At 44.0% G+C, this 20,024-nt stretch overlaps 1 protein-coding gene across 3 annotated transcripts; it reads left to right on the forward strand.

Moving 5' to 3' along the window:
• Positions 1-8,226: 8,226 nt before the first annotated feature.
• LOC128458826 (NACHT, LRR and PYD domains-containing protein 3) lies at positions 8,227-19,780 on the forward strand. 3 transcript variants are annotated; one of them, XM_053443837.1, is made up of 10 exons: positions 8,227-8,321; positions 8,824-9,010; positions 9,111-9,230; positions 9,326-9,445; positions 9,897-10,099; positions 12,450-14,250; positions 15,148-15,321; positions 15,849-16,025; positions 16,405-16,578; positions 18,063-19,780. In XM_053443837.1, exons 2-10 carry the CDS (start codon positions 8,967-8,969, stop codon positions 18,076-18,078), a joined length of 2,829 nt encoding a protein of 942 aa, XP_053299812.1. In that variant the 5' UTR covers positions 8,227-8,321; positions 8,824-8,966; the 3' UTR covers positions 18,079-19,780. The 3 variants fall into 3 exon arrangements, with proteins under 3 accessions (XP_053299812.1, XP_053299813.1, XP_053299814.1); XM_053443838.1 differs by having other exon boundaries at positions 12,453-14,250; XM_053443839.1 differs by lacking the exon at positions 15,849-16,025.
• The last annotated feature ends 244 nt before the right edge of the window (positions 19,781-20,024 follow it).

Below are 20,024 nucleotides of genomic sequence, written 5' to 3' on the forward strand. Positions count from 1 at the left end.
CTGATGTAGCGTGAGCAGTTTCGTGTCAATTGGAAAATTTTACCACAATGTAATTTTCACACTGATCAGTAGGTGGCGCTATGACCCTGAACTAATGTTTATATATGGAGCTGTTCAGATCAGGATTGTGATCATAGGTCAGAAGTTTGGAGCCGGTTGGATAAGGCAGTGTGGATTAACAAAGTACTTCCTGTTTCATGGATAATCAGTAGGTGGCGCTATGACACTGAGGAAATATTGACACATAGAGCTGTTCAGGCTTGTACTCTTTTCATGTGACAGAAGTTTGGTAGTGATAGGACAATGCACAGTGGACTTATGAAAACATCGTGTCCTTTGGCGAAGGATGATCCTTCGCCGCACCTCAATGTTTAAATGGTTTGAGGAAATGTCACAATTCTGACCTTGATTCAATGACTTGACTGAGCTCATTTGAGCTGTATATCTTAAAGCAGTCAGGAGCAGTTCATCAAAGAATAAAACATGTCACTTCCTGTAGCCACCAGGGGGCGCTGTAATTTCAAGTCATAATTTCTGTGTAGATGTCATCAGGATGGCACCCTTGTCTTACATGTCTAGTTTGGACTCGATTGGACAATGTATGTCCGAGATACAGAACCTCGTGTTTTGATGGCGTTTAATCAAACTCAAGACGCCACGCCACGGTCACACGGTGTGACGAAAGGTCAATCTCTTAATCACTTTTTATCTCCATCTTGTTGTGATGGCACTGATCTTAATTTGAAGTTAATCTGATGAAAGCCCTGGGACAAGTGCATCAAGTAAAAATGTGGAATATGGAAAAAAAATGGCCACTTAATCCAAAATGGCGGCCTCCCTGTTTGGTCAAGCATACCTATCCAAGATATTTTTTTGTTTGTTATGAAACGACACATGTCCCGATAGATTTGTATAAATGTCGGCCATCGTAGTGCCGGGGTTGCACTATAGGGGGCGCTGGTCAGTTTTTTTGCCACGCCCATTTCTTAAAACCATATGAATATCTTCAGGGGGGGGCTGTTGTTACACACATGTAGTTTGAGAGAGATAGAATCATGAACACTGAAGTTACAGCAATTTCGTGTTTCACGGCGAGTTGATGAACTTTAATGCCACGCCATTCATATGGCGTTTGACGAAAAGTCACGGTAATCTTATGTCTTCATTGTCAATGTCTTGGGACCCATTTGATACAGTTTGACATGGTTGAGGTCAGTGGATGAGGAGAAATTCATCCAAGTGTAAGACAAGCAAAAAACAAGACATTTCCTGTTGCCACCAGGGGGCGCTGCGGTTTTAAGTCATCATTTATGCATAGATGTCATCAGGCGAGGACTGTTGTCTTACATGTCTAGTTTGGACTTGATTGGAACATGTATGTCCGAGATACAGATGCCCGTGTTTTGATGGCGTGTAACCAATTTTTAACGCCATGCCACGGTCACACGGTGTGATAAAAAAAAAATCCCTCAATCATTTTTTATCTCCATCTTGTTGTGATGACACTCATCTGAATTTGAAGTTGATCTGATGAAAGCCCTGGGACAAGTACGTAAAAGTAAAAATGTGGGATATTGCCAAAATGGCCACTAAAAGCAAAATGGCGGACTTCCTGTTGCGTTTTTCATAATGCTCCATGAGACTTTTTTTCATGACTGGTCACGATAAACCTATATCCAGATTTTGATGAAAATCCGTTATGTGGAAACCTAGGGGCTGGTTCCAGGGGGCGCTGTAGAGCCATTTTGCCACGCCCAATTCCAATTACTCCAGAATACTAAAATATCCGCAGACCTTGAATTTCCTGCAAAGTTTCATAACTTTTTGAGCATGTCTAGACCCTGAAAAAGCCCCCCAAAGGGAAATAATAATAATAATAATAATAATAATAATAATAAAAATCCTTACAGATTCAATAGGGCCTCTCACCATTCGGTGCTCGGGCCCTAATAATAATAATAATAAAAATCCTTACAGATTCAATAGGGCCTCTCACCATTCGGTGCTCGGGCCCTAACTAGGGCTACGTTGTAGCACTTGCGGGCCCGAGCACCCGCACATTGAAGCCTGTTGCGGTCGGTGGAGAGAGCGATCGATGACCAAGCGCACATCATCGATCGAGTATGCACTTCTCCACGTTGCATGCGTTTTGCGCTCTGCGGCAGTAGGTTTGCCAGTAGGTGGCGCCATCACTATTATTACGCACAGACATATAGATCTCTTCTTGTAGGTGCTCTGATGTAGCGTGAGCAATTTTGTGTCAATTGGACAATGTTAACACAACTTAATTTTCACACTGATCAGTAGGTGGCGCTATGACCCTGAACTAATATTTATATGTGGAGCTGTTCAGATCAGTATTGTGATCATAGGTCAGTAGTTTGGAGCCGGTTGGATAATGCAGAGTGGATTAACAAAGTACTTCCTGTTTCCTGGCGAATCAGTAGGTGGCGCTATGACACTGAGGAAATATTGACACATAGAGCTGTTCAGGCTTGTACTCTTATCATGTGACAGAAGTTTGGTAGTGATAAGACAATGCACAGTGGACTTATGAAAACATCGTGTCCTTTGGCGAAGGATGATCCTTCGCCACACCTCAATGTTTACATGGTTTGAGGAAATGTCACAATTCTGACCTTGATTCAATGACTTGACTGAGCTCATTTGAGCTGTATATCTTAAAGCAGCCAGGAGCAGTTCATCAAAGTATAAAACATGTCACTTCATGTTGCCACCAGGGGGCGCTGTGATTTCAAGTCATAATTTCTGTGTAGATGTCATCAAGCCGGAACGCTTGTCTTGCATGTCTAGTTTGGACTTGATTGGACCATGTATGTTCGAGATACAGATGCTCGTGTTTTGATGGCGTGTAACCAAATTTTAACGCCACGCCACGGTCACACGGTGTGAAGGGAAAAAAATCCCTTAATCAGTTTTTATCTCAATCTTGTTCTGATGACACTCATCTGAATTTGAAGTTGATCTGATGAAAGCTCTACGACAAGTAAACCAAAGTAAAAATGTGGAATATGGCTAAAATGGCCACTAAATCCAAAATGGCGGGCTTCCTGTTTAGTCTGGCATATCTATCCAAGAGACTTATTTGTTTGTTATGAAAAGACACATGCCCAAATCGATTTTTGTACATGTCGGCCAATTGTAGTGCCGGGGCTGCCCGTTAGGGGGCGCTAGTCAGTTATTTTGCCACGCCCATTCCTTAAAACCATATGAAAATCTTCAGGGGGGGGATGTTGTTGCACACATGTAGTTTGAGTGAGATAGAACCATGAACACTGAAGTTAAAGCAATTTCGTGCTTCACGGCGAGGTGATGAACTTTGATGCAACGCCATTAATATGGCGTTTGACGAAAAGTCACAGTTATCTTATGCCTTCATTATCAATGTCTTGAGACCCATTTGATACAGTTTGACATGGTTGAGGTCAGTGGATGAGGAGGAATACATCCAAGTGTAAGACAAGCAAAAAACAAGACATTTCCTGTTGCCACCAGGGGGCGCTGCGGTTTTAAGTCATCATTTATGCATAGATGTCATCAGGCGGGGACTATTGTCTTACATGTCTAGTTTGGACTTGATTGGAACATGTATGTCCGAGATACAGATGCCCGTGTTTTGATGGCGTGTAACCAATTTTTAACGCCATGCCACGGTCACACGGTGTGATAAAAAAAAAATCCCTCAATCATTTTTTATCTCCATCTTGTTGTGATGACACTCATCTGAATTTGAAGTTGATCTGATGAAAGCCCTGGGACAAGTACGTAAAAGTAAAAATGTGGGATATTGCCAAAATGGCCACTAAAAGCAAAATGGCGGACTTCCTGTTGCGTTTTTCATAATGCTCCATGAGACTTTTTTTCATGACTGGTCACGATACACCTATATCCAGATTTTGATGAAAATCCGTTATGTGGAAACCTAGGGGCTGGTTCCAGGGGGCGCTGTAGAGCCATTTTGCCACGCCCAATTCCAATTACTCCAGAATACTAAAATATCCGCAGACCTTGAATTTCCTGCAAAGTTTCATAACTTTTTGAGCATGTCTAGACCCTGAAAAAGCCCCCCAAAGGGAAATAATAATAATAATAATAATAATAATAATAATAATAACTAGGGCTACGTTGTAGCACTTGCGGGCCCGAGCACCCGCACGTTGAAGCCTGTTGCGGTCGGTGGAGAGAGCGATCGATGACCAAGCGCACATCATCGATCGAGCATGCACTTCTCCACAATAAATGCGTTTTGCGCTCTGCGGCAGTAGGATTGCCAGTAGGTGGCGCCATCACTATTATTACGCACAGACATCTATTTATCTGTTCATGTAGGCGCTCTGATGTAGCGTGAGCAATTTTGTGTCAATCGGACAATGTTAACACAACTTAATATTCACACTGATCAGTAGGTGGCGCTATGACCCTGAACTAATATTTATATGTGGAGCTGTTCAGATTAGTATTGTGATCATAGGTCAGTAGTTTGGAGCCGGTTGGATAATGCAGAGTGGATTAACAAAGTACTTCCTGTTTCCTGGCGAATCAATAGGTGGCGCTATGACACTGAGGAAATATTGACACATAGAGCTGTTCAGGCTTGTACTCTTATCATGTGACAGAAGTTTGGTAGTGATAGGACAATGCACAGTGGACTTATGAAAACATCGTGTCCTTTGGCGAAGGATGATCCTTCGCCAAACATCAATGTTTACATGGTTTGAGGAAATGTCACAATTCTGACCTTGATTCAATGACTTGACTGAGCTCATTTGAGCTGTATATCTTAAAGCAGCCAGGAGCAGTTCATCAAAGTATAAAACATGTCACTTCCTGTAGCCACCAGGGGGCGCTGTAATTTCAAGTCATAATATCTGTGTAGATGTCATCAGGATGGCACCCTTGTCTTACATGTCTAGTTTGGACTCGATTGGACAATGTATGTCCGAGATACAGAACCTCGTGTTTTGATGGCGTTTAATCAAACTCAAGACGCCACGCCACGGTCACACGGTGTGACGAAAGGTCAATCTCTTAATCACTTTTTATCTCCATCTTGTTGTGATGGCACTGATCTTAATTTGAAGTTAATCTGATGAAAGCCCTGGGACAAGTGCATCAAGTAAAAATGTGGAATATGGAAAAAAAATGGCCACTTAATCCAAAATGGCGGCCTCCCTGTTTGGTCAAGCATACCTATCCAAGATATTTTTTTGTTTGTTATGAAACGACACATGTCCCGATAGATTTGTATAAATGTCGGCCATCGTAGTGCCGGGGTTGCCCTATAGGGGGCGCTGGTCAGTTTTTTTGCCACGCCCATTTCTTAAAACCATATGAATATCTTCAGGGGGGGGCTGTTGTTACACACATGTAGTTTGAGAGAGATAGAATCATGAACACTGAAGTTACAGCAATTTCGTGTTTCACGGCGAGTTGATGAACTTTAATGCCACGCCATTCATATGGCGTTTGACGAAAAGTCACGGTAATCTTATGTCTTCATTGTCAATGTCTTGGGACCCATTTGATACAGTTTGACATGGTTGAGGTCAGTGGATGAGGAGAAATTCATCCAAGTGTAAGACAAGCAAAAAACAAGACATTTCCTGTTGCCACCAGGGGGCGCTGCGGTTTTAAGTCATCATTTACGCATAGATGTCATCAGGCGGGGACTATTGTCTTACATGTCTAGTTTGGACTTGATTGGAACATGTATGTCCGAGATACAGATGCCCGTGTTTTGATGGCGTGTAACCAATTTTTAACGCCATGCCACGGTCACACGGTGTGATAAAAAAAAAATCCCTCAATCATTTTTTATCTCCATCTTGTTGTGATGACACTCATCTGAATTTGAAGTTGATCTGATGAAAGCCCTGGGACAAGTACGTAAAAGTAAAAATGTGGGATATTGCCAAAATGGCCACTAAAAGCAAAATGGCGGACTTCCTGTTGCGTTTTTCATAATGCTCCATGAGACTTTTTTTCATGACTGGTCACGATACACCTATATCCAGATTTTGATGAAAATCCGTTATGTGGAAACCTAGGGGCTGGTTCCAGGGGGCGCTGTAGAGCCATTTTGCCACGCCCAATTCCAATTACTCCAGAATACTAAAATATCCGCAGACCTTGAATTTCCTGCAAAGTTTCATAACTTTTTGAGCATGTCTAGACCCTGAAAAAGCCCCCCAAAGGGAAATAATAATAATAATAATAATAAAAATCCTTACAGATTCAATAGGGCCTCTCACCATTCGGTGCTCGGGCCCTAATAAAAATCCTTACAGATTCAATAGGGCCTCTCACCATTCGGTGCTCGGGCCCTAATAATAAAAATCCTTACAGATTCAATAGGGCCTCTCACCATTCGGTGCTCGGGCCCTAATAAAAATCCTTACAGATTCAATAGGGCCTCTCACCATTCGGTGCTCGGGCCCTAAATAATAAAAATCCTTACAGATTCAATAGGGCCTCTCACCATTCGGTGCTCGGGCCCTAATAAAAATCCTTACAATTTCAATAGGGCCTCTCACCTTTCGGTGCTCGGGCCCTAATAATAAAAATCCTTACAATTTCAATAGGGCCTCTCACCTTTCGGTGCTCGGGCCCTAATAATAATAATAATAATCATTTCAATTTCAATAGGGCCTCCCACCGATTTCGGTGCTCGGGCCCTAATAATAAGAATAATGCCTACAATTTCAATAGGGCCTCTCACCATTCGGTGCTCGGGCCCTAATAATAATAAAAATCCTTACAGATTCAATAGGGCCTCTCACCATTCGGTGCTCGGGCCCTAATAATAATAATAAGAATAATGCCTACAATTTCAATAGGGCCTCTCACCATTCGGTGCTCGGGCCCTAATAAAAGCACTGGTACCGCGGAGAGAGACAACAGATGTGTGTAAGGCAACGACCAGCAGGGGGCGCCACATGGCTGAGAACGGAGAGTCGGCCCTGAACAAGCTCTTCTTCGTGGTCACTTCTCCTGCTCGGTCTCTTTGAATATGTCATTAGTGTTTTAAAGTCAAGCTAAAAGCAAAGTGGAGTGAAGAAGCTGAAGATGGAAATAAAAACGTCCCCAGATGAAGGAGAGATGAGGAAGAAGAGAAGCAGGAGACCGACCCGATCTGAACGTGACAGTAAAGTGAGCCGGCGTCTACTTGTGGCTTTACGGTTATTATACAGTAAAAATACACAAAAATGTATATCAGCATAGTCAGAGACACCACGAACAGGTATCCACTCGAAGTCACTTATAACCTCTCAAGAAATATTTTTAATCAGCTTCCAAATATGGTTACATTATGAATACATTCTTCCTTTTTTACAGATTTTCCCTTTAATTTTCTCAGTTATTCTACAGTAAAAATATACAAAAATTTGTATCAGCATAGTCAGAGACACCATGAACAGGATCCACTCGATGTCACTTATAACCTCTCAAGGAATATTTTTAATCAGCATCCAAATATGGTTACATTATGTACACATTTTTTTTTTGTTACAGACTTGCCCTTTAATTTGCATTAACAATACATGATAATTGACAAGAGCAGATACGCCATGATGATTAAAAAAATAAAAAAATAAAGTTGTATTTGTAGTAATTTTAGGCCGTTTCAGCCAACCATGCTGTTTTACCGTGTAGCCACAAGTAGACGTGCAAAAAAAACCACCCGGTGGCGGCTGGCTTCCTAGATGACGGCTCACTTTACTGCAGTGTGACAGTGAACCAGCAGCGAGGCTGAATGTTCCCGTGATTCATCTCGTCCACGATCCAGAAGAAATGATCTTTCTATAGAAAACCAGTGTGGAGACATTCCTCTCTCTGCAGCTCACCTGACTTCACCTGCTTTTGTCCCTGACACGAGAGGATCTACACGCAGCCTCACGTGCACAGCTGGAATGACTAAGACCCCCCCCCCCCCCCCAAATAAAAGCATCAATCAGCCCCTCATCAGTTCTGCTTCAACACCTCAGAGGGATTCATCTGCTGAAAACTCAGTTTCCATTCGTAGCGTTGATTCTTTCTTTCTCTCCCTCGCAAATTAATTCTGACACCAGAAAAACAATTAAATAAACAAAACAAAAGATGTTATTCAGAGTTATGAAAATCAACATTGTCATGAATATGCATTTTTAAAAAGGTAGAATGCACAGAGCACACACACACACACACAGAGTCATGTGATTTCCAGTACCTGCAGAGGGGGAGGAGCCTCCAGTGAAAGTGAAAGTGTTCAGACTCATTCTAACTTCAAGGAGCAGACGGAGGAGACGTGAAGTCTGAGGCTGGTGAGTGTTCAGCAACATTTATATTATTCATTCATATTATTTCACTGTCAGTGTTTTTCACTGGATCCAGAGACAGATGTGAACAGCAGGTCTGGATCAAAGAAACTTCAAAGGACTAATTAACAGAGTTAACTCACAGCTTCACTTTTTATCTTCATCTGTTCATCAAGTGTTTAATAACACGACGTGTTTTCACAATCATACGTTACAGTCACCTGTGTGTGCGTGTGTGTGTGTGTGTGTGTGTGTGTGTCCTTGCTGGGAATTTTTGGGTGCGGTTCTTGAACTTGTTTGTCCTGATTCCTGTGAGCTCAGGAAAACCGGAAGTGACGCAATTCGCTTACCTTAGAGCGAGATAGAGAGAGAGAGAGAGAGAGAGAGACTATGAAGCCCTGCATCTACTTATTGATTTAATCGACAGAAACGCTGCAGTGCTTTTATTTTGAAATAGGTAGTCTACAGGAAGTGTTGCAAATATTTGTGTTTGTGATGTTTTCAACAGATAAACATTGAAACTGGTGTGAAAGATCATTTCACTGTGTTCTGCTGTAAACTGAGCGCAGAACCAGAAGGAAATAGACCAGACCTTGAATATCTAGAAGAGCAGCGTGGCCTGAACCACAACTGAGCCGCAGCCGGTGCAACATGGACGAGGACACTTCAGAGCAAGTTGGACCCTCAACCACAAAGTAAGAGACCTGCTACAAACATGTGAAGCTCCAAACTGAATCCTCACAGAATGAACCAGTGAATGATGTGTTCTGAATAAAAACATGTTTGTGTTTGCAGAGGTCAGGACCACAGACTGAGAGCAGAGTCTCCAGGGTCCAGTTGTCTGTCTCTGAAGAGTGACCGGTCCATGAGACATCCTCCACTCTTCAGTAATGAACCTGGACCCTCAACCACAAAGTAAGAGACCTGCTACAAACATGTGAACCTCCAAACTGAATCCTCACAGAATGAACCAGTGAATGTTCTGAATAAAAACATGTTTGTGTTTGCAGAGGTCAGGACCACAGACTGAGAGCAGAGTCTCCAGGGTCCAGCTGTCTGTCTCTGAAGAGTGACATGTCCAGAAGAACTCCTCTAAACTTCAGTAATGAACCTGGACCCTCACCCACAAAGTAAGAGACTGTTTCTACTGGGACCTGCTCTGAAGAGGATCTAGTTTCCTCTAGTGTGGCCCCTGCATTAGGACACAGCTTCATTGAAGTTGGTGACTAATCTCTCAGAATCACTCAAAGAGCTCAGACCTCCACCAAGAACCAACACGCTCCTTATGAAACCACTTTGAAATCCACTAGAGACTCATTTGGATTTGGATCTGCACCAAATTCCACACACTGGTAAACATCAGTCCTCTGAACATGTCTGTGAAAGAGGACCCCCCCCCCCCCCCATCTGGTTCACAGACCACACCCTTCCACCAAGTTTACTGGTATTCTGTTGTTTTTTATAATCCCACTAACGAACCAACCAACACACAAACATACTGGGTGAAAACAAAACCTCCTTGACAGAAGTGATGACAACCTGTGACTGTGACATGTGAGTTATCAGGACATGTCTTCACAGGGAGAGGAAGAGGAGTCATGTTTCTGAGGAGGAGCAGTCGTCCTGCTGTGCTTCGTGTCAGGACGTCCTGAAGGATCCAGTCTCCACCAGCTGTGGACACTGGTTCTGCAGACAGTGCATCACCTCATACTGGGACCAGTCTGGTTCTTCAGGAGACTCCTCCTGTCCCCAGTGTGGAAAAAGATCCAGAACAGGAGCTGGAGGTCAGACAGCCGGTCAGAGCAGCACTGTACATGTGTCTGCTGATGTCTTCACTTCTGTTGTGCAATAGTAGTAGTAGATTTGACGTTGGCTAATTATTAATAATCATGAGAAATGATTATTAAAGTAGAAATTATTTGTTAAAAATAATTAAAAATTATAAAGCTAGTAATTAAGAATAGTAAAATAATTAATTATTTTATGATACGGTTATCAATTAATAATGGTTAAATAATTAATGAAAACAATAAAATTATCAATTAAGAATGAAACAATCTGTAATTAATGCTTATCGTAGCGGGGCACCACCCTGGTTACAGGGACCAACGAGTCAAACTATAGTTATCAGTCTCAAGTGATAAAAGTTAAATTAATAATCTCAATAGTTAATATTAATGATTATATAATAAACAATGAAGGGTTTTAAGTTCGAGCACAGGCTATAGTAATCCAGCTGTATTCACATACACATGTACAAATAATCACAGAAATACAAATACTTTAATTACAAAAGTATTTATTAAAAAGGGGAAATAAAGTTAATGTTATTTCAATGATTCTTCATTTAACAAAACCAATATTTCAAAGATGGCAACAACAGCAGCAGCACTTATCACAATGGTCACACAGGTAATACTGGGTATCTACTGGTGTGTGTGTGCGTGGTCGTGTGTGTCTGTCTGTCTGTGTCTCTATGTGGGTGTGTGTGTCTAAAGAGAAAGGGGAGTGGCTATGGCGTAATGACGAGATCACGTGGTGACGTAGTCTGGCCAGGATCAGGATGTTACGTTCACGTACTTTCAAGATGGAGGTTTATGAATGAAGCCACGTTGCGAAAAGCAAAATGGCTGCCGGTCACTGAACTTAACAAAGGGGATCTTTAGACAAAGAGATTTCTTATCTCCTGGTTCTGGCGCCGAATGGCGTCGAGATGTATTAAGGCTCCTTAAATCTAGAATTTTCTATGCCACATGAAATATGTAAGTGTAGGTCGGGACGTGTGTAAAAACAGGTTTAGGAGAAAAGAGAGAGAGAGAGGGAGAGATAGAGAGATCAGGAAAGCTCTCAAAACATCGTCAGAGACAAACTTCCGGCGAAGCGGGCAGTCCAGTTACGTGAGATGTATCTTTTAACAGATGTAAATCTCCGCACAATATCTCTGACGGTAACACTTTAAAAAGGGAAGTGCCGGCTTATTACGCGCGCTTCTCAGAACATAGTAAACAAAGGAACCGGATGTGACGTCTCCAGTTCGCCACGCGTTACACGGCTAAAAACAGATCAGCGATCTACAAACAAACACTCAAATAAACATGACACGCTAAGTATTTAAACTAGTCTCTGCCCAGACAATAAAGCCTCTTACTGTGACCTCCGCGGTGTTGCTTGCGCGTGTCGCGCGGATTTTCGGGAAGTCCAGTGAATCTCGTGTTGTGTTCCTCGGGGTACATGCGGTCAGCGAATCCTCGGAATTAGGTGAGTGAAGTCCTGGCCTCTTAAGCGGGCTCCGCTGGGTCTCGTGGTTGCAACGGAGGTCAGCGCTGGGCCGAATAGAGCGAACTTCTCTTGCTCTTGGAACGGAATTCGGCCTCGTCTCTTCTGCAGGGATGATCAGCTGTGGCGCTGTTGTGGGGATCGTGAAAAATAAAGTCTGTGATCTCGGCCGGCGAGTGGACTTCCTTTGGCGATCTCCTTCGAGTTAAAATAACAAAAAAGTCCTATCAAAATAAAACGTCGACTGGATAACGAAATAAAAGAAAATGGAATTAAAACAAACGTCTGTAATTGCTCCCTAAAATTACCCCTCTGGATCAACTAACTGGAAAGGTCAGCTCTATCTTCAGGGAATCGGGAATGGGCCGCGATTATTGATGAGCAGCCCCTCTTATTAACCTGTGGAGGCCCAGCCTCCTTGAGGTGTGGTTCTGAGATGGTGCTGGCTTTAAGCCAATTGAGTGTCAGAGGTCAGATCAGAGTGGGAACGGCCAGGAGCAGAGCAGGGGTTTCTGGGGAAACCCCAGGGATGAAGTTACTACCAGAGGAGATGCTATCTCCATGCTTGATCTTAGCTGGAGACTTTAGAGCTGGTTTCATCTTGGCTCACAGGCCTTACTTTTACGACTCATTGTGTGGATCCCACCACATGGCCAGTTCAGCAGGGACTCTTGCCCAACACTTCTGACAACAGCACATGTGGTTTTATTTTGTTCCTTCATACAGCATCAACATTTAACATCGTTAGAAAAGCACAAAGTTAAAAAGCTTTTATTTTCTGTAGTTTTTCTGTATCTGATGAAAACAATCAGCAGATTCTCAGATTCTCTGTCTCTCACATTGTTTCTTGTCTTTCAGCAGATCGTGGTCTGCAGGAGGTTTCAGATGAACATAAGCTCAGTGTGAGGAGGAGATGTGAACATGTGACTGAAGGAAGTGATGAAACAGGAAGTAGAACCCTCCTCAACAGGATCTACACTGAGCTCCACATCACAAAGGGACAGAGTGAAGAGGTTAATACTCAACATGAGGTGAGGCAGCTTGAGACGGCTTCCAAGAAGAAGATCCTCCAGGACACTCCCATCAAGGTCCACGACATCTTTAAAGCCTCCACTGACCAGCAGAGCAGCATCAGAGTCGTCCTGACCAACGGAGTCGCTGGCGTTGGAAAAACCTTCTTGGTGCAGAAGTTCACTCTGGACTGGGCAGAGGGTTCAGAGAACCAGGATGTGGGTCTGCTGGCTGTGCTTTCGTTCAGGGAGCTGAACCTGGTGAAGGACCAGCAGCACAGTCTTCTCACGCTGCTCCATGTTTTCCATCCAGCGTTACAGAAGCTCACTGCAGAGACGCTCGCTGTCTGTAAACCTTTGTTCATCTTTGACGGCCTGGATGAAAGCAGACCTTCTCTGGACTTCAACCACAGGGAGCTTGTGTCTGAGGTCACACAGAGGTCATCAGTCAACGTGCTGCTGACAAACCTCATCCGGGGGAATCTGCTTCCCTCGGCTCTCGTCTGGATAACCTCCAGACCTGCGGCGGCCAATCAGATCCCTCCTGCATGTGTTGACAGGGTCACAGAAGTACGAGGCTTCACTGAGGCCCAGAAGGAGGAGTACTTCAGGAGGAGATTCAGTGATGAAGAGCTGTGCAGCAGAATCATCTCACACATCAAGACGTCCAGGAGCCTCCACATCATGTGTCAAATCCCAGTCTTCTGCTGGATCAGTGCTACAGTTCTGGAGCACATGTTGACCACAGACCAGAGAGGAGAGCTGCCCAAGACCCTGACTGACCTGTACTCACACTTCCTGCTGGTTCAGACAAAGAGGAAGAACAACAAGTACGGTGAGGGACATGAGACGAGTCCACAGCAGCTGATGGAGGCTGACAGGGACGTTCTCCTGAAGCTGGGGAGGCTGGCACTTAAACATCTGGAGGAAGGAAACATCATGTTCTACCAAGAAGACCTGGAGCGGTGTGGTCTTAATGTCACAGAGGCCTCGGTGTACTCAGGAGTTTGTACTGAGATCTTCAGAAGAGAGTGTGTGATCTTCCAGAAATCAGTCTACTGCTTTGTTCATCTGAGCGTTCAGGAGTTTCTGGCTGCAGTCTACATGTTCCACTGTTACACCAAGATGAACACAGAAGAACTCAACAACTTCTTGGGAACATATGGGGACACAGACAGAATCTTCTCCCTGGATGACCTCCTGAAGAGAACCATGAAGAAATCCCTCTCCAGTAAAAATGGTCATCTGGACCTGTTTGTTCGCTTCCTTCACGGCCTCAGTCTGGAGTCCAACCAGAGAGTCTTAGGAGGCCTGCTGGGTCGGACAGAGAACAATCCAGAGATCATCCAGAGAGTCATCAACAACCTGAAGGAGATGAAGAGTGATGACATTTCTCCTGACAGAAGCATCAACATCTTCCACTGTCTGACTGAGATGAACGACCACTCAGTTCATCAGCAGATGAAACAGTTCCTGACGTCAGAGAACAGATCAGAGGAGAAACTCTCTGAGATCCACTGCTCAGCTCTGGTCTACATGCTGCAGATGTCAGAGGAGGTTCTGGATGAGTTGGACCTGAAGAAGTTCAACACATCAGACCAGGGTCGACTGAGACTGATCCCAGCTGTGAGGAACTGCAGGAAGGCTGAATGAGTCCAGACATGATCAATAACAAGTTCTGTGTGTGTGTGTGTGTGTGTGTGTGTGTGTGTGTGTGTGTGTGTGTGTGTGTGTGTGTGTGTGTGTGTGTGTGTGTGTGTGTGTGTGTGTGTGTGGTATGTTTGTGGTGTGTGTTTGGTTTGTGTGTGTGTGTGTGTTAAAGTTATTATTATTATATACATATACATTCTCATTGTTCTCATGTAAATATGAGAACGACTAGATCAGATGTGGAGAGTGAAATCCAATGTGAACACTGTGCTGGAGTTTGAGGGTTCAGACATACGACCATGTGGGGTCCAAGGGAGGGTACTGTATATACTGTATAGATATATATATATATCTATACAGTATATATATGATCACACAGCACAGAGTGAGGAGACAATCACTGAATCACTGACGGTTCCTTGAAACTGAAGAAGCAGGAAATATAGTTTATTCTTCTTTCTGGTCAAACCAGAGTTCCCACCCTGCGTCTGTCCTCCACCACCAACCAGTGCAGTGTCCGTCCCTCCAGGTTCCTGACATGTTGACTTCACAACAATATGAGGTCACTGTGACTTTTGACCTATGAACACTGAAATCTAATCAGTTTGTCTTTGAGTCAAAATGTGAAGAAATCCCCTGAAGACAGACTTGAGATATGATGTTCAAGAGGCCATGAACATGTTCTGTGACCTTGACCTTTGACCTCTGACCACCTGAGTCTAATGAGTTCCTCTGTTAGTCTGAATGAACGCTTGAACCAAATCTGAAAGGATTCTCTTGAGGAGTTTTTAACAAAGAGTGGATTTACCAGGGTGAGGGTCACATGATCACGTTTTGTATGAATGTTGTGTTTTCTGATTTAATTCTCACAGATTTTATATTTTCTTTAATTACAGACTCTGGGGTTTTGGACTCTCAGAGACTCACTGTGAAGTCGTGGTCTCAGCTCTGAAGTCAGACCCCTCACATCTGAGAGAACTGGATCTGAGTAACAACGAGCTGCAGGACTCAGGAGTGAAGCTGCTGTGTTCTGGACTGGAGAGTCCAAACTGTCGACTGGAGACTCTGAGGTCCTTAAATCCTTCTTCACTTTTCAGACTTTCTTTCTTATTGGGTCATTATTTATTTAAATTGTCTCAGTTCTGCTCTGCTCACTGTCCCTCAGTCATCTGTCACTCACCCAGCCTGTCAGTCACGTCCACCTCATCAACTCCATTCACCTGCACTCACCTGCTCCTGATCACTGAGAAAGTGTCAGTAAATAACATGTGGACTGAGGCCGAGCACTCGTCCTCCTCAGGTTTTCAAAATAAGACACATTCTTATTGAAACACGTTGGACAGTTGATAAGTATAGAAACAAACAGGAAGTGACATCAGGAGCCATCCCTACTTTAAACAGTGTTTAATTACACAAACCTGCTCAGTGACCAACACACAGAGAAGAAGCTGATGAATGAAACAATGGTCCAACATGTCTGATCTGATATTTATACAGACTGGACTGAGGTCAGCAGCATGTTGAGAGTCTGTGTTGACATGATGATGATCCACAACAACAGGAGGACACATTCTAATATTCATATTTCTTCATCCAGGTTGAGGAGCTGCAGTCTGTCAGAGATCAGCTGTTCTTCTCTGGCTTCAGCTCTGAGGTCAAACCCCTCTCATCTGAGAGAACTGGATCTGAGTATCAACAACGACCTGCAGGACTCAGGAGTGAAGGAGCTTCTTGATCTACAGCAGAGTTCAACCTGTCGACTGGAGACTCTGAGGTCAGTTCACTGACTGACTTTTGTAGATCTCATATCTATAAACAGCATTTATACACAATTCATCTAATTTAATTCTAATTTAACATAATTACTCTTCATTCATAACTTGAATCAATTCATTAATTAATCTGTGACATTTGAAATATTCATCTACTTGTTAAGACACTGAGTTTAGTTCTGGATTTCCTAAACTGATCTGCAGGACAGAGACCGGGTCCAAATAATCTATTTGTACTGAATCAGGATCAGTTTTTAGTCCAATATGTCTGATTTCATATTTATCTTCCATGTTATGAGTCTGTGCTAACATGAATATGTGTCTGTTATTTTCACACATGAACTCAGTTTAATTTACAGTTAAGTTTTATTCTTTATCCAGGTTGAGGCTCTGCAGACTGTCAGAGATCAGCTGTTCTTCTCTGGCTTCAGCTCTGAGGTCAAACCCCTCTCATCTGAGAGAACTGGATCTGAGTCACAACAACCTGCAGGACTCAGGAGTGAAGGAGCTTCTTGATCTACAGCAGAGTCCAACCTGTCGACTGGAGACTCTGAGGTCAGTAGATGGTTGGAGTCAGTCCACGCTGTTTTCATCAGTATGTTACTAAACACAGTCAGTATCACAGATCCAGGGTCTGTGCTACCAAGCAGGATTTGTGGTTATCAGGTTAACTTCAGGTTTAGTTTTTTCAGTTCTACGAAGCTCGTCCACTTCTTAACCAGGTCAATCACCATGGTAACTTCTGATGGACAGCTAACCTGCTCCAGGTTAAGTTGGAGATCAACCAGTATAGAAGCTCCGCCCACTGACCACAGTGACTCTACACTGTTGTGTGGTGCACACTCTCCTTAAAGGGACGGATAAGGGAAGTTTAAATCAACGTCTGGTTGGTTCAGTTGATCTCTAACTCACCCAGAACATCTCAATGTCTCCAGACTCATCCTGTCCCCAAAACACCAGAGGACCTCAGCTTCCTGGAGACAGGTCCATGTGTGTGTCCTCAGAGACAGTGTGTGTCCTCAGAGTCAGTGTGTGTCCTCAGAGACAGTGTGTGTCCTCAGAGACATTGAGACAGTGTGTGTCCTCAGAGTCAGTGAGACAGTGTGTGTCCTCAGAGTCAGTGAGACAGTGTGTGTCCTCAGAGACAGTGAGACAGTGTGTGTCCTCAGAGACAGTGAGACAGTGTGTGTCCTCAAAGACAGTGAGTCAGTGTGTGTCCTCAGAGACAGTGAGACAGTGTGTGTCCTCAGAGACAGTGTTTGTCCTCAGAGACATTGAGACAGTGTGTGTCCTCAGAGTCAGTGAGACAGTGTGTGTCCTCAGAGTCAGTGAGACAGTGTGTGTCCTCAGAGACAGTGAGACAGTGTGTGTCCTCAGAGTCAGTGAGACAGTGTGTGTCCTCAGAGACAGTGAGACAGTGTGTGTCCTCAGAGACAGTGAGACAGTGTGTGTCCTCAAAGACAGTGAGTCAGTGTGTGTCCTCAGAGACAGTGAGACAGTGTGTGTCTTCTTGTCTTCCACTCGTCTTGTTAGTAAACAACAGATTCAGATCTCGTGGCCTCGAGACGGTGTCGTCTTCATCTGATCTGAGACAGTTTGTCCTCTCACTTCATCAGTGAAGAACTGATCAGGTGGATCTTTGTCACAGCTCTGAGATCAGTGGGACTGAAGCCTCTCCTCATCACATGGTAACCAGGAGCTCTTTATACAGAGCAGAACCTCTGCTGAGGTCCATCTGTCTCCTCTGGTCCCAGTTTGTCAGAAGCAGATGTTCATCAACACACAGTGAAACATGGCTTCACCTGTAACAGCAGTAAATCCACCTCTCAGGTGTCCACTCTGCACTTTGACATGCAGAGGACACACACTGAGCTCTTAGCGTGTTCATTCCAACACGTGAACATGAAGCAGAGAGGAAGCTGCTCCACCTCTGAACAGGACTGAAGTCCCTGCTGCTCTTTCTACTGGATGAGCTGCATCACTGACTCACAGCTGATGAAGTGAGTCTCTGTGACACTGATGTCTTCTTCTCTCAACAGGTGGGGGTCTTTCTGAAGGTGAGTGTGAAGAGGACAGTGTGAAGAGGACAGTGTGAAGAGGACAGTGTGAAGAGGACAGTGTGTGTGGACGGAGGCTGAGCTGTGTCCTGAGGATCCAGAGGCTGAAGCAGCAGCAGCTTGTGTGTAGTCTCCAATCTACACAACCCCTAATCTGCATGTGTTTGTGAGATGAAGCCGGAGCACCTGGAGAAAACACGGGGAGAACATGCAGACTCCACACAGGAAGACCCCATCTGAACCGGATTCAAACCAGCAACCTTCCTGCCCCGATTGTCTTTATTCACATGTTTTATTGAAATGACACAACACAAGCAGAATATATAACCCCTCTATAAAGAGTCACATACAGTGTGTTTAAGTTTGTCTTTATTATTGTCCACCTTTGTCCCTCAGTGTGTCTCCATGTGTGTAGAACCACATTCTGTTTAGATGTTTGTTTATGATCTTAAAGTTCTAAAGAAGGAAGGCTGCCGTGTCTCGAGCTCTCACACAGCTCTGCTCTTTTTTCTATCTTGTTATTTATTCTTCTTTATTTTGCATTGTGCACTCCGACAAAGCGAGGCCTATCATCATATATGATAGAGAACAACTTTGTCACCAGTGATGACCTGGACCCACCACACAGACTCCATCAGGAGGACGGCCAGGCAGAGGCTCCTCTTCCTCCGCAGGCTGTAGAGGCTCCACATGGACTCCAGGATTCAGGTGCACCACAGAGAGCATCCTGACTGGCTGCATCACCGACCTGAACCGTGAGGCTCCACAGAGGGTTAGGGTCACATCACCAGGACGGAGCTCCATCCATAGAGGACCTCTACACCCGGAGGTGCAGGAAGAAGAGCATCCAGATCATTAAAGACCTCCATCACCCCAGACATGAACTGTTCTCCTGCTGCCGTCTGGCTGACGGTACCGCAGCATCCGGGCCGGCAGCACCAGCTCAGAGACAGTTTCATCCCCCAGATAAAATAGAGCAGCAAACATATTCTAATGATGCTAGAGCAACAGATAGAAAACACATCGGCAGGGACTCGGAATGTTACGATGGATTTCATTTAGAGAAGTAGCGACGGCTAAAAGATGAGCGGCTTTCGCTGTGTTTGTTTTTCTTTTTCGACACGACCCTGTTTGATGTTAATACTGTTATTATTTTTTATTATTACTAGTGAGTGCAGGAGTGAAATTTGTTCACTTTTTGTGAAATTTGTGTATTTGTTTCACATGTCTGAGGAAACGTTGTTTATTTGACCTGCAGAATCTTTTCCAGTAAACTGTTCAACTCTAACGCTCTGGTCTGTTTCCCTGTCGGTTTGAGAGGCTGTAAGTTTTATTTTGAACGTCACTATTCTTTTGAACTTTGGGTTATAATTCACAAAACCCTTTATAAACTTTTCTTTCTGAAATAAAGTTGAAGCTCTTTCCTCCAGACGAGGTGAGCACATGAGTGATGGACTTTTCTTTCTGGTTCAGCTCATTTGTTAATGGTGTGTTGATCGACTGTTCTGATTGGATGTTCCTTAGTGTTTTGTTTTTTTATGAATCTACTTCCTGTGTTGAGCGGGAGCTGCTGTTTAAAGACGTGTTTGACCTTTGACCTGAGCTGACCCGACAGTTCACTGTGATGAAGAGGATGAAGATGTGTAGTATGTGTTGAACGTTGTCGTCCACTCAGAGGATCAATAAAGATTATAACTGATGATCAACGTGTTGTCATCTTTCTTCTTTTCCTGCCACCCCCCCTTGTGTTTGTTATCTCTCTCTCTCTCTCTCTCTCTCTCTCTCTCTCTCTCTCTCTCTCTCTCTCTCTGACCTGGAGGGGGTGGAGCACTTATGTAAACTGATTGACAGGCTGCTGCAGCCAATCAGCTCAGAGAATGAACACAGGTTAAAAAGGATCATTCCGCTTTTTTCTCTTCTTTATTGAACACTGTCACTTGACAG

This window comes from Pleuronectes platessa, chromosome 16, assembly GCF_947347685.1.
Source record: "Pleuronectes platessa chromosome 16, fPlePla1.1, whole genome shotgun sequence".
NCBI lineage: Eukaryota > Metazoa > Chordata > Actinopteri > Pleuronectiformes > Pleuronectidae > Pleuronectes > Pleuronectes platessa.

Excerpts from the sequence above, each read along its gene's own strand:
- LOC128458826 (XM_053443837.1), top strand. The coding sequence starts at position 8,967 with ATGGACGAGGACACTTCAGAGCAAGTTGGACCCTCAACCACAAA. Across the intron at positions 9,011-9,110 it reads GTTGGACCCTCAACCACAAA|AGGTCAGGACCACAGACTGA; the intron begins GTAAGAGACCTG and ends TTGTGTTTGCAG. Across the intron at positions 14,251-15,147 it reads AGGAACTGCAGGAAGGCTGA|ACTCTGGGGTTTTGGACTCT; the intron begins ATGAGTCCAGAC and ends CTTTAATTACAG.